This window comes from Dromiciops gliroides, chromosome 3, assembly GCF_019393635.1.
Source record: "Dromiciops gliroides isolate mDroGli1 chromosome 3, mDroGli1.pri, whole genome shotgun sequence".
Lineage (NCBI taxonomy): Eukaryota > Metazoa > Chordata > Mammalia > Microbiotheria > Microbiotheriidae > Dromiciops > Dromiciops gliroides.
Window position 1 is genome coordinate 642,708,241 of NC_057863.1, and position 14,329 is coordinate 642,722,569.

A 14,329-nucleotide genomic window follows, 5' to 3' on the forward strand; every position below is an offset into this window, starting at 1 on the left:
CCACCATGGCAGCTCAGATAGGGAACTGGCCTCTTTAGCCATCTGAATGCCTCCCCCAACAGGGAGCTCCTGCCTCTCCAGGTAGCCTGTCCCGAGTTGTGTCCAGAGATAGTAAGTCTTTTCTTACATGGAGCTGAAACCTATCTCCTTCGGAATCTTCCAAATGGCCGATTCTACTCTCCTGATCCTTACTGAACACACTTTAACCCTCTCCCCAGTGGTGACCTTGCAGGTGCTGGAAAACGGGAGCCGCATCCCCCTAGTCATCACTCCTCCAAGCTAAACATTCCCATTTTTCTAGGTCCACCATCGTAGTCCTAGGCAACTGAGAACATTTCCAGCCAACCTCTCCCCTCTTTCCAATTGTCTCCAGCTTGTTGCTCTGACCAGACCTCTCTCTGTCCTTGAATTTCTCTCCATATTCCCATCTCCCTACTCTCCCTCTCTCCATTTTCTCTCTTCCATCTCAGGCCCTATTTCATCAGTTCAGTCTTTGTCGATCTTTGTTTTCTTTTTCTTGCTTGCTTTCCTTTCTTTCTTCCTTTTTTCCTTCCTTCCTTTTTTCTCTTCTTTATCCCTTCCTTCTTTCCTTTCTATTCTTTTTCTTTCTTCCTTTCTCTTGATTTCTTTCTTTCTCTCTCCCTTCTTCCTTTCTTTTCTTTCTTCCTTTCTCTCTCTCTCCCTCTTCCTTCCTTCCTTCTTCTTTCTATCTTTTTCTCTCTTCCTTCCTTTTCTTTTTTTTTTTTTAGTGAGGCAATTGGGGTTAAGTGACTTGCCCAGGGTCACACAGCTAGTAAGTGTTAAGTGTCTGAGGCCGGATTTGAACTCAGGTACTCCTGACTCCAGGGCCAGTGCTCTATCCACTGCACCACCTAGCTGCCCCCTCTTCCTTCCTTTTCAACAACACCATCATTTGCAAATTTCCCTCCACCCTCAGCTGCTCTCTAGAACAAAGCACCCTTATGCCAAACAGACCTATTGATCACACCTGTGCCTTATTCCCAGGACCCTGTCCTTTAACCTCATCATGTTTATAGATCTAAAGTTAGAAGGCCTCTCAAAGGTTGATTTCAATAAATATCTATTAAGCACCAACTATGTGCCAGGCACTGTGTGTGCTAAGAATTGGGAATACAAAGAAAGCCAAAATAATGATCTCTGCTGGAAGAGCTCATGGTCTGTAGGCCCTCATTTTACAGATGAGGAAATGAATGTCAAGAGAAGTCCAGTGACTTGGCCCAGCATCCCATAGCCAGAAGACTCAGGATCTGACTCCCATGACACCACAGTGCCTCTTACTACTGGCCGATCCAGGACCAGAGGTAGCCCCTGCAGGGCTGATATGTTCAAGGGCCAACGTCCTCCAAAGCATTTTGGGGACAGAATCAGCTGACCTGTCCTTGAAGGGGCTCCAAGGATAGCAGAGACCTTTCCAGGATCATACTTCACTATGAGGAAAAGGCGCTGACCCCAGCTGGCATCAATGCCTCACCTCCACTCTGATCTTCTGGGGAGCAGATCATTTAAAGGGGGAGGAAACGGATTCAGAGACAGGGAGGGACTCAGCCACATCATAGCCAGCATTTAATTGAACTTCAGGTCCTTAGATTCAAAATCTAGGACTCTTTCAAAGAATCTCGACACAGCAGTCTCTCTCTCCCTATCCTCCTCCAGCCATACCATTCCCAGGACACACAGAGGCACACACTCATACACTCCCACACTCACTTACTCATACACACACAAATACACACACTCACACATGCCACACACATACCACACACTTACACATATCTACACACACCACACAATACACATACTCACTCACTCATACTTTCACATACATGCGCATTCATGCTCACATACGTGCACACTCACTCATACTTACACATACCACACACTTACACACACTACACACATACTCACATACACTCACTCATACACTCACACAATACACTCATTCATACACTTACACATACCACACACACCACACACTTACACATATTTACACACACCACACACATACTCACACTCACTCATACACTCACAAAATATGAACATTCATACACACATGTATCACACACTTACACATACTTACACATACCACACACCCACACATATATTTACACACACCACACAATATACTCATACAATCACACAATACACACATTCATATACTCACACACCTCACACTTGCACATACTTACACACACCACACATATACACACACACACTCACACTCGTGTATATACACATAGCCATCGGCCCTCACGGGGCCTTCACCTGAGCTCAACACATCTTCTAACAGCTAAAATGATCTTCCTCCTTCTCACAGGAAGGGGTGTGATAGAGAGAATGCTGGAGTCAGGAAGACTTGAGTTCAAATCCAGCCTCCAACACTTACTAGTCGTTTGACTTCAGGTGAGACTCTCAGCTGTAAAATGGGGGTATTAGCAGCATTTCCCTCAAAGGGCTGTTGTGAGGATCAAATAAGAGAATCGGCTTAGCACTGTGCCTGGCACGTAGTGGGCATTTTATAAATTACTATTCCCTTCCCTTTCTGGTCATACCTTAAACATTCTAGTCCAGGCCCTTACCATCTCTTGCCTGGACTACTGCAGTAACCTAGTGAGTCCCTGAATTTGGCCTCTCAATCAATCAGCAGTTATTAAGTACCTACTAGGGGGGGGCAGCTAGATGGTGCAGTGGTTAAAGCACTGGCCCTGGATTCAGGAGGACCTGAGTTCAAATCTGGCCTCAGACACTTGACACTTACTAGCTGTGTGACCCTGGGCAAGTCACTTAACCCCCATTGCCTGCAAAAAAACCAAAACCAAAACCAAACCAAAAAAAAAAAAGAAAAAGAAAAAAAAAGTACCTACTAGGTGCCAGGTACTGGGAAAAAGCTTTTCCCCTCTCCGGTCCATCTCCCACCTAGCTGCCAAAGAGGTAGCCCTAAAGTCCAGGTCTAAGTCACAAGCATCTTCAGGTCAAACTCACCTTCTTTGAGGCGTTCAGTGTCCTTCACAATCTGATCTTCCCTGAGTGGTTTCTCATTACCCCCTCCCCATCTTCCAACTTCCCCAACCCTGGAAGGCTTTCCCACCTCCACTCTGCCTTCTAAAATTCCTCACTCCCTCTGAGGCTGAAATGTCGCCTCCTTCAAGAGACTTTCCCCATTACTGTCTATTTTCTTTCATATACTTATCTGTGAATATGCTGTTGCCTCCTCTCCTCCAGAGCCATCTGGGTCTAGTAGCAAGATAGGCACCAGGATGACTGGAGATGGATGGCCCCGGATGTTTTTAAGGCAATTGGGGTTAAATGACTTGTTAAGGATCACACAGCTAGTCAGTGTCTTGAGGTGAGATTTTAACTCAGAGCCTCTCGACTCCAGGGCCAACAGCTCTATCCACTGCACCACCTAGCTACTGTAAATATGTATCCCTCTGTAAAAAGTAAGAGCTCTGAAGGCAGGACCTGTCTCCCTTTTGTAGTTGTATCCTTTGTGCCGAGCACAGTACCTGGCCCATATTAAGCCCTCAAGATATGCTTGTTTTCTTGTTTCCTTGCTTTTTGCCCTTCATCCCTTCCTTTCTTCCTTCTCTCCTTCCTTCCTCCCTCCCTTTAGCCCACCCCCTTTACTGAGGAGGGAAGTATGTTCCATCATCTGTCATCTGTAGTCGACTGACCATTCCATAGACCTGAGTTCTGTTATCTCTTATAGTTGTTTGCTCTTCATATTATTGGAGTCGCTGAGTATATTCTAGTCAGCTTCCTTTGTTGTGCATCAGTTCAAACACCCATCAACTCATCCTGAGTTTCTCTGACTTCTATTTGTTTTTTCTTATGGAACAAAAATAGTCCACACATCCATATATGAAGATTTGCCTGGCACTGGATTTTGGAGTCATGAGCATCTGGCTTCAAATTCTGCCACAGCTATCAACAAGCAGTGTGACCCTAGGCAACTCACTTAACCTTTCTCTCCATGCTTCAGTTTCTTCATTTGTAAAGTTGGGGGAGTGAGGGTTGGACTTGATGATCCCTAAAATCTATGATCCTATATATGACCAGGGGTTCAGACAGTTTCCAGTTTCTTGGCTACCACAAAGTGCGGCTACAAATGTTTTGTATAGATGGACTTTCCCTGTCTTTGTCCCTCCCTCCTTCCATGGGTTCTATGTCCAGGTGCAGAATTACTAGATCCAAAGGGTATGAAGTCTCAGCATAGTTCCCAATTGTTTTCTGGAATGGTCAGGCCAGTTCAGTTCTACAAACACTGTTTTAGGATGCCTCTCCTCCCACAGCCCCTCCAACATTGTCTCATTCCAACTTGTACTAATCAGCTGGGTGTGAAGCGAAACCTACGTTATTTTCCAGTACTTTTCTCTTATGGCTAACGATTTGGAGCACCTTCCTCCAGATTGATTTTGACGTATTTCATCTTCTGAGAATTGTTCATATTCTTTCACATTAGGGAATGGCTCATGGTCTTACCTATTTATATCAATTACTGATAGATAGCGGATACCAGATATTAGATGCAGGTATCTTCCCCATTGATGGTTTTTGTTTGTTTATACAGGATCATAGATAGTCAAAAGGAAAAATACAGGTTATCCACCCCAACCTCCCTTCCCTGTTCTAGATAGGGAAACTGGGAACCAGAAAGATTAAACAACTTTAAACACATTGATTTTGTTCACACACAAGTTTCTCCTTCGCATGACCAAACCATCCATTTTGACTTGGGTGATCAGCTCTATGCCTTCATTGGTTATGAATTCTTCCCAAAACTACGCTTGAAAGTTAGCTCCCTCCATTTTCTAGTATTTTTCTTATGATATAGCCCTTTACATTGAAGTTACTTATGCATTTGGTCTTTATGTCATCTTTTATGAGATCCTGGTCTACATCGAATTCTTCTCAAAATGATCCCCAATTTGCTCAACAGTTCTTGTGCAAAAGGGAGTCTCCACTACCTGTGATTCTGAGGCCAGTTCTGGCCTGTTTGATTGCATCCGGGTCTTATCTAAAACATCCCAGTTTTTGCCAACTGGTATGAAATAGTACTGATGATTACTGCCTTTTATATATTTGGAATCTAGAAGTGCCAGGCCTCCCTTCATTATTTCCCTTGAGATTCATAACTGTTTGTTCCTCTACATGAACCTTATAATATCTACGTCTACAAAGTAACCCTTTGCCAGATCAGTATAACAGTAAATCTAGTAAATTTAGATATTGCTGTCATTTCCATTATTTGATTACAATCCAACCACAAAGCGAAGAGAATTAGCATTTATTAAATACCTATTATGGCCAAGCATTGTGCTAAGTGCTTTACACATATAGTCTCATTTGATCCTCACAATCACCTTAGCAAGTAGGTGCTATTATACACATTTTATAGTTCAGGAAACTGAGGCAGAAGTTAAGGGACTTGTCCAAGATCACATGACTAGGAAATCTCTGAAGCTGAATCCGAACCCAAGTCTTCCTGACTCCAGAAACTGCGTTCTAGCCACTGCCTCCATGCCCGCCCCCCATCATCTTCCCATTGATGCCTTTGCGTCTGATAAGGGTTCATGTAAGTCCTGAGTGTGCCTTCAGAGGTCGATTCTTAGGTAGTTTATGGATCTTGCGGTTATTAAGGGAATTTTCCTATCTCCTGCTGGGTTTTTTAGTAACACAGTAAAGCCGTCCACTGGCACCCTGCTGGGCTGAAGCTGGGGTCTTATCCCTTTTGCTGGGGACCTCTGGGAATCTAGACAAGCCACTTCACCTGCAGAGGGAACTGTGCCTCCTCTCTGTCCAAGCTTATCCCCTCAATTCCTTTTTCTCCCGGCTAGAGCCGACGCTTCTAGGATTAGAGACCTCTTGCCTTTGTCTCTCTCAGCTCCCCACTCCTCTCTCCACAGCAGGAGAGCACCCACCAGGAGCCTGCCCAAGGGTCCACGGCACATCAAAGGTGAAAAACCTTTAAGTGACAGAATCAGGAGTGTCTGAGGCGGACAGGACCTTTAAGCCCAGGATGGGCCAGCTAGAAAGGGGGAAACTGAGGTTGAAAAGAGAAGAAATTTGAGCACAATCATTCATGCAAATGGCTGAGCTGGGGCTCTCCTGGAGCCCCCTGACTGACAATCTCCCCTCCCTCTACTGCATGCCCCAACAATGAGAAACCTCAGACAAGGTGGCTCTAGGACGGACTTTATTGTCAGGTTGACTGTGACCCCAGGCGCTGGGGGCGGGGGGGCCCCCAGGGTCAGGGAGGCAAAGATAGAGGTGGTCAGGGCTGTTTGGATCGGGGCCAGAGACGGCTGGTGAGAGAACTAAAGAAAAGGCTCTGTTTGGTGGTCTTGGCCAGGTCAGCCATGCGCTGCTGCTCCTCCTGGGGGTGGGAGGAGAACAGGGTGAGGCCTCTGGGACCTTAGACAAGCACCTGAGGACCCAGGCTCCCCTCCCCTCCCCTCCCCCACCCCCACCGTGGTTTCCCGCTCCAGAGGCATTGCCACAGACCTGCTCCAAGCGTGACTGCCGCTGTTTGAAGGCCTCCAGCGGGTCCTCCTCTAGAGCATAGTTTTCCAGGACTGTCCGGACATCCTCCACCCCATTCAGAGCAATGGCTAAAGGGAGGGAAGGGGGAGCGCAGGCTCAGAGCACTGGAGAATCAAGTTTAAAGCTAGGAGGGGCCCAGAGGTCATCTCAGTTTGCAGATAAGGAAGTCAAGGTAGCAAAGGCAGTGCCAGGGCTGGGATTCGAACCCAACTCGTCTCCCTCCCGACTCCTCACTCCTTCCTCGAACCCTGGCTGTCCCTCTGTGGGGCTGGAGGCCAGGACCAAAGGGCTAAGAAGGGCAGGCAGGGAAGCTCACTCTTGAGGAAGGCGGACAGGTCGAGCAGGGTCCTGTCATCAGAGTTCCCATCCCAGGGTCGCAACGCCACACCATTGTTAGGCTGAAGCCTGAAGGCCTCCTTCTTACAGTCGACGACCACCACTCGTGCTGGGTCTCTGTTCAGGCAGGAGATGTCCTGGGAGGGCAAGGGCAGGGAAGGGCTCACTGGGGGATTCGAGTGATCAATCGCTCACAGGCATGTGTGTACACACACACACACACACACACACACACACACACACACACACACACACACACTAACACCCCCCCCCCCCAAATTCCCCAAGCAGCCCTCAAAGTCTCCATGCATGTTCTCCCCCAAGTCTCCCCTTAAGTGGCCACATCTGTTCGCCTGGCCCTCCCCACCAGCTTAATCCTTAGTGGTACCTTGATATGGTGCCCATCCATGTAGCGTGTAGCGTCCCGGAAGAGTCTGTAGGAGATAAAGCCATGGGGGTCCACGCTGTCGATGAGGGGGAATGCTGTCTGGGAAGGGACAAGGGGGTCAGTGTCTTATCTTCCTCCCTCACAAAGGACAGCTGGAGCCCTTTCCTAGCCCCAACCCCCGGGGAGCTCTGTGTTACTTCCCCACCCTCTGCCCAAGCCCTTGAGCTCCCAGCCCATGCCCCTGGGTCCCTGTCTGACCATGCCAGTTTCTGAGGTGAAGATCACAATCTCGTAGAGTGGGGCAAGCTGCTGAAAGAGGGTCTCGATGCCTGGGCGCTTCTTGAACCGCCAACCTGTGGCCAGCTGCAGGGGGGCAGGGGACACATCAGATGAAAAGAGACCCCAGGGGTCCTGGCAGTCCCAGGGACCCTATTGGCCACCCACCCTATTGGAAGCAAGGAGAGCCTAGATAACAAGGTGCCCACCTGCACCTTCCCTGCAGCCCCTGCCTCCAGGGCTCATCCCCAAATCCCCTCCTGGGGGTCTTCAAGGACCAAAAGTTTCAATGGTACAGGTTCTTTGGCACTAATAGAGGCCACAAACACTCTAGCCCCCACTACACAGTAGTAAGCTTAATTAATGCTTACTGATCACTTCTTGGTCAATGGTCTTTGAGATTTGTTCTGGCCAAAAAATTCCTCCCCATCCCCACCCCCCCCAGGGCCCAGCCCCCACCTCCATGACTCACTTGGTCTTGGCACATCTGGGAGGCCCGAATCAAGCAGGCCCCGCCCCCACCCATACTGGAGGCAGCACTGACTCCAGAAAAAAATGCTACAAGCTCTGAGAGCCTCCCCATCAAGAAAACTGGAAATCCCCCCCAAAAGCCATGGCCCTGGGGTACCCCAAGTCTTTTCCACCAAATCCTGCAGAACATCCCAGGCCTTCCCGCTAATTCCTCTACCTTTCTCCTCCCCAGACATCCTATTCTGGGCCCCCCCACTCCAACACACCGACCACTCAGGATGCAGCAGGACACCCGTCAGCTCCAAGACAAGCGTATATGGGGGTTGGTAATATGGTTCTCGCAGAGGGTCTGGTAGGAGGCAGGGGCTGGTGGGCTCAATGATCATCTGTGGAAGAAGGGAGGCACTGGGAGGTCAGGGGAGGCTGGGAGAAGACTAATTCTCAGGCTATCTCTGCAGGGTTGTGAGGGCACATCTGGGATATGGACAAAACACTGGGCAGGAGGACAACAGGAAGTATATGAGGGCAGGAAGGAGTCTGGGGCATCCTGATCTCTGAGGCTCCTAGGAGGTATTTCTGAGGGCCAAAGGGGGGTCAGCTGAAGGAGGACTTAGAGGAGGAACCTGGCTGGGTCTTTAGACATCTCTGGGACTTGGAGGGGTGGGGAAGCCTAGGAAAGAAATTTGGGGTGTCATCCCACCTGTCGATAATCCTTAAAATACTTGTATGTTCGCCGGAGCTGCTGAACCAACACGGGATCTGGGAGGGGATAAGGGAAAGGACCTGTCTGCCAGCCCCCAGAAGCCTTGTCCGGCTCCCTGTTCTCTGCCCTGGCCCAGAGACCAGGTAACAACCCCCCAACCCCAGCCAAACCAGACACGAGAAGAGGCCGAGCCCATCCCCTTCCCTCGCCTCAGCTAAACTGTGCATCCTTGGAGGGGCCAGAGCACCCCTGGGGAATCAGGATGTCTCTACTCTCAACAGCACCCTGACACCTGCATGTAGAATAGGGAAAGCGGGGGGACTTGGGGATCGGGCACATGAATACTAACAAGGCTGAGGGGGTCAGACACCTGGGCCTTGAAGCCCCATTGAGACCTCAACAGGGTAGATTCCTCAGGCCCCAGGGGGGCTAGAGAAGAGGCAGAGAAGGCATGGGGCCAGCCCCTCCCCCAAGCCCCTGGCCCACCCTCCCCTCCCGTATCGGCTTGCCTCGACCATCTGCTCCTTCCCCAGGCCTCCCCAACAAGAGGATGGGAAGGGGCCTTTGTCTACCCCCAGCCTGGGCCCTGCAGCTGCCCCGAACACGAAGGGGGAGGGGCTGAGCTACCAGATGGGCTGGGGGAGGGGCTCTCAGACAGCTGAATCAAAGGAAGCATGGGAAGGCAGAGAACGCGGAGCACAGAACTCAAGGCTCCCCCCAAGGACACTCACCATTGTCAAACTCATCTGGAATCTGAGGAGAAGCAGAGAGAGGTGGGTCAGGAAGAGATGGGGGACTCTGGGGTCCTCTTCTCCCTTCCTCCCCCCACCCCTTCTCCTCCTGAGGGAAGGACATCAAAGGCACTGGGGAAGGGGGTGGGCGGAGGAGGGGCTTGACACCTCGAGTCTGTCCCCTGAGCCAGGGAGCTAAAGATGGGGCACTTCAAAGCCAGAGGGAGGGGCAGCCCTCACACCCGGCATCCCCCACTTACCTTCACGCCATTCTCATCCACAGAGTTGTTTCCTGAAGCAAAGAGACAGGGAGGGTCAAGAGATGCCCAGACCCTGCCACCCCACCAAAGCCTGAATAGGGAGCAGAACTGGGGTCCTTCCTTCCACCCCACCCTGGGAGCAAAGGCTGAGGCTGTGGATGGTGCTCTGGGAGGTGACCCATCCAAAGGAGGCAGAGGGCCAGCTGAGGGGCAAGCTTGAATGATAAGGGGTCTTACCGAAGACATAAATGATGCTCACGGTTCCCCCGGCCCCGAGGAGCCCTGCCAGCCAGATGGCCAGCTTCTTGGCATAGCTGGGGCCCTGCTGCTTCTGCGGCTGTGGTGGCTGCTTGCGATGTGTGGGCAAAGGTAAGTCTTGTATATGGCTCTGCAGAAGAAACAGCCCAGATTCGGGTTAGTGCCCAGACAGCCCAGACCCTGGGGCAGAGGCCTGAAGAGATCAGGCTACAGACATTTGCTAAGCACCTACTGTGTGCTGGACAATCTGCTAAGTGCCGGGGATATAAGAAAGGCCAAAGAGTTTCCGGGGGGAAACAACAGGCACACAGCCAGACCCCCAAAAGACGGGATCATCTCCCAGTTCTCTTCCCTGGTTCCTAACACTTCCATAGTCTGGGTGCCAGCCCCCATTCCTCCCAGGAGCCAGACCGGATCACAACCACATTCAACAACTATTCAGGGCCAGACGCTTGGGTTCTGGGGGGCAAGCGCTAAGAAGTGACGTAAAAGCCAGTTGTGGTGGCCCTGCCTGCGGGGCCTGCAGGTCCTGCTCACTTTAAGGAGGGATACCACCAGGATGCCCAAGGAGGGTCAAACAGGTCCTGGCTGGGTGGCATAGGGAGCACCCTAGAGAGAGAGCTGATCAGGCTGAGCCTGATGGACTTGGAAGAGCCAGAGACCACCCACTGGCCGCTGGGAATCACAGCTCAAGAGCCTGAGTCACTGAGCTGACTTGCCTACAGTCACATATGTATGGCGTGGCAGAGCTGTGATTCAAACTCAGGTCCCCAACTCCAAATCCAGCTGGGCAACTGGGGCCCAAGGAAGCAGCCAGATACCTGGGACCCCAGGGGTTGGTGATCACAGCCCCTAAGCCAGAAAGCAATTTGGAATGATGCTTAAAACCCCCCAAAGGGACCACACCTCTAACTCCAAGGAGGTCACTGACAAAAAGGCCCCATGGACAGCTGAATGTACCAAAGGTCACGTTTGGTAAAAGCAAAGAAGTGGGAACAAATGTAGCCAGAGGACAGAAGGCTTTCACTCCACCCTCCCTCCCCTTCAGCAGTCTGTCAATAGGGCCTGGGCCAGGTCCGGGCCAGGCCCAGCCCAGCCCAGGAAGACAGGGAGTTAGGCCACTGCCACATAAATAACAGCACGACCCAAAGCTTCACTGAATCACATGCTTGGCCCACGCGAAGAGACTGTAAAAAACAAAAGATCTGTCTAATAAAAAGTTTTAAACTAAAGGAAACCAGCGTGTATAAAATGCCTACTGTGTGCTGAGTACCCAACATGTGTGGCATTATTATGTTTCAGGTCCTTTGCTGGGGGCTTTACAACCATGACCTTGTTTGGGAGGAAGGTGCTGTTATCATCCCCATTTTACTGATGAGGAAACTGATGAAGTGCCTGGCCTAGGGTCACACCTAGAAGCAGCTGGCTGGACTTGAACTGGTACTGACTCCATGCAGGGATTACCTGCACTCTGGCGCCCCCTGGTGGCCTCCACCATAACAGTTCCGTCCATAGCCCCTAGTGTGATATTTACAAGGCCTTTGTAAAGTTCATCCAGTATTTCCAGATACTAGTTCACTTAAGCATCACAAACCAGTGCGGCCCTACGCGTTTTACAGGGATTACTAGACCCCAATTTTAGAACTGGGGGAACTGAGGCCTCCGTGGCTCTCTGCAGACCTGAAGGGAACAGACCACAGGAAGCCAGATGCCCAGCCCCTAAAGGATGGAAGGGCTAGGGGCACACACACCTGGACTGAAGGACGTGTCAGCTGGGCGTGGGGGTGGTCAGAGCTAATTCGGGCCCCTCTCGTTCCTCACCAGGATCACTGAAGGCCCACCCCCCTTCAATCCAGCCAAAGCCCAGCCCTCAGCCTAGCACTCCCCTGCTTGACAGGCTTCCTCCTGCCAGCCCAGCACAAAATCCTTCACAGCCTGGCTCCCAGCAACCTCTCCAGGTCTATACATCCTTACCCAACAACAATCCATAGTCCCAGGATACTGGCCTAGTCTCCAAACTCCAAGCCTTTGCCTGGGCTGTGCTTGTTCTGCATTCCATCCTCACCTCCACAAGCTCCCTAGTCTCAGTTTAATTGCCACCTTCTTGATCTCTGTCCTCATGCCCCACCACTCCCCAGGAAAGACTACTTCCTGGTAATACCTTTCTGTCTACACCCGCCACATCGGCTGGAACAGATAGGCCGCCTCTCTTTCCCTCCCCTCAGCTCCCCACCAACAATAAGGCAAGCTTTTGTCTCTGGAGCCCTTGGGGCCCAGGCTGCCAAGTACTGGGGACTTAAAATGCTTGCTGCCAGAGCTCCTGGGGAGTCCAGGGGCCTGAGTCTTTGAAAGGTTTGAGAGGCTAGATGCGGACACTGGGGACCCTACAGCAAGTTATGAATGAGGGACCCAGATAATGGCATCCTGGAAGAAAAAAGGAGCTGGGAGCTAAAAATGTCTGGGTGTCCCAGGAGGGTCGAACATTTGGGTCCTTTAATGAAGAGGGAGGGGTACATTTATGCCCATCCAGGAAGCAGGAGTTGGGGGATACAGACACGTGTGACCCTGGTAGTAGCTGGAGGCCAGGGATCCAAATGGACCTGGGGCCCCTGTGGAGAGGGAGCCTGGGGGTCAGGACAACAGGGGCACTGGGGAGGGGGGGAACGCTAGGGGTCAAGATACCAGGGGCCCTGGGAGGGAGAGGACGCTAGGGGTCAGAATACCAGGAGCCCTCGGGGGTGGGCGGTAGGGGACGCAGGAGATCAGGACACCAGGGGCTCTGGAGAAGGAGGACGCTGGGGGTCAGGACACCAGGGGCCCTAGGAGGGAGGGGACGCTAGAGGTCAGGACACCAGGGGCTCTGGAGAAGGAGGACGCTGGGGGTCAGGACACCAGGGGCCCTGGGAAAAGGGTACGCTGGGGGTCAAGACATTAAGGGCCCTGGTGGCAGGACAGCAGCTCGGTCCTGAGTTCCACGTGGGAGCCAGCTACGCGGCGGCGCGGGGCCCGGGCGAGCCCAGAACCCAACCTAGGCTCGCACAGCACCTCCCACTCTCTCCGCGCGCCCCCAGCCCGCGCCCCGCGCGCACGCGCAGTACTCACCTGTCCTGGACCGCGCGGTGGAGTCACCATCCGCGCGCACAAAGACCTGGGTAAGGGCACGAGTCCGAACTGGGGCCGCAGCCGCAGCCAGTGCCCGCCCTGCAGGCGTGAGGGCAGCGCCACCGCCGCCACCGAGGCCGCCATCTTACTTGGACACAGCCGCCGCCGCCACCAGGCCCCGCCCTATTCAGGACCTCCCACGGAGCTCAGCCAATGAGCGCACGGAGCGGGCCCGCGACTTTGACCAATGAAGAAGCAGAGTTCCACTTTTCCCCGCCCCTTCCAAGAGCAGCTAATGGACTTCGGAGAGGGCTACTTCTTCAGCCAATGAGAGGACGCTGTTTTCTACCTTTCTCCCCTCCACCCAATTTCGGCCTTCCTCTTCCTCCACCCCCAAACACATGCGTGCCTGGAAGTCAGGAACCGGTCATGACGGGGCCCGGGGAAGGCCAAAAGAGCTTCGGGCGACCGAGGCGAGCCTGTTCATGTGCTCCTAGGGCCCGGGGCACAAACGGGAACAAACCTTTCCCTCCCACGCCTTAGCGGGCCTCTAGAGAGGGCGCCAGCTGGAGGGAGGTGGATCGGAGGGGGCCGGGAGCTGCGGATGAGGCGGGGGAGCATCCCAGGCAGAGGGGAGGATACTGGGAGTACGGAAGCTTTCTAGTGTCCGAGGGGGAGGCGGGGTCCTTGAACGCTGTTTATGTTGGACCCTGGAGGGCGTGGATTGAGTAGGGGGCTGTCAAGGCAGGACCTGGGCTTCAGGTGAATTGACAGAATGAGATCATAGGGAGGGGGCAGGGGAGAGGGGGCGGTCAGATTGTAACTGAGGGGTGTCCTGAAACCTATTGAGGGAGACCCAGAGAGGAAGGGGTGATGCGCAGGGGGCCACCGAGGTCAAGGAGAGTGGGCACAGGGAGAGAAGGCGGGTGGGCCTGACCACTAAGAGGCCTCTGTGCCAGGGCAGATGGCCCCGGGAGGCAGGAGCGATAGGGGATGGGGGAGCCACGGGCCTGGTCATAGGCAGGAGGGAAGAGATGGAGTGACAGAAGTGACAAGAACCCTGCTGGGCCCTGGCCACCAGGCCGGACCACACACACCCTGGGGAGGCAAGGCCGCCTTCTGGGAACGCAGGCCAGAGAAAGCCAGGCCTACGAAGACCCCAGCGCGGTGAGCAAGGAGGGGGCTCTTCCAGACTTCCCTCCCCTAGTGCTGGCTCTGACTGAGCTTGTCTGCAGGCAGCACC

At 52.6% G+C, this 14,329-nt stretch overlaps 1 protein-coding gene across 1 annotated transcript; it reads right to left on the reverse strand.

The window, feature by feature from the left end:
- Window positions 1–6,197: 6,197 nt before the first annotated feature.
- On the reverse strand, window positions 6,198–13,258 carry TIMM50 (translocase of inner mitochondrial membrane 50). Its single transcript, XM_043994965.1, has 11 exons — window positions 13,087–13,258; window positions 9,964–10,114; window positions 9,727–9,758; window positions 9,467–9,488; window positions 8,733–8,791; window positions 8,299–8,418; window positions 7,544–7,648; window positions 7,286–7,384; window positions 6,878–7,034; window positions 6,523–6,629; window positions 6,198–6,394 (listed from the first exon to the last, which is right to left on the reverse strand). The coding sequence occupies exons 1-11, from the start codon at window positions 13,228–13,230 to the stop codon at window positions 6,293–6,295; spliced, it is 1,098 nt and encodes a 365-aa protein (XP_043850900.1). The 5' UTR covers window positions 13,231–13,258; the 3' UTR covers window positions 6,198–6,292.
- Window positions 13,259–14,329: the final 1,071 nt, after the last annotated feature.

Excerpts from the sequence above, each read along its gene's own strand:
- TIMM50 (XM_043994965.1), bottom strand. The coding sequence starts at position 13,230 with ATGGCGGCCTCGGTGGCGGCGGTGGCGCTGCCCTCACGCCTGCAGGGC. Across the intron at positions 7,035-7,285 it reads TGGATGGGCACCATATCAAG|GACATCTCCTGCCTGAACAG; the intron begins GTACCACTAAGG and ends TTGCCCTCCCAG. Across the intron at positions 6,630-6,877 it reads CCTGTCCGCCTTCCTCAAGA|CCATTGCTCTGAATGGGGTG; the intron begins GTGAGCTTCCCT and ends CCCTCCCTTTAG.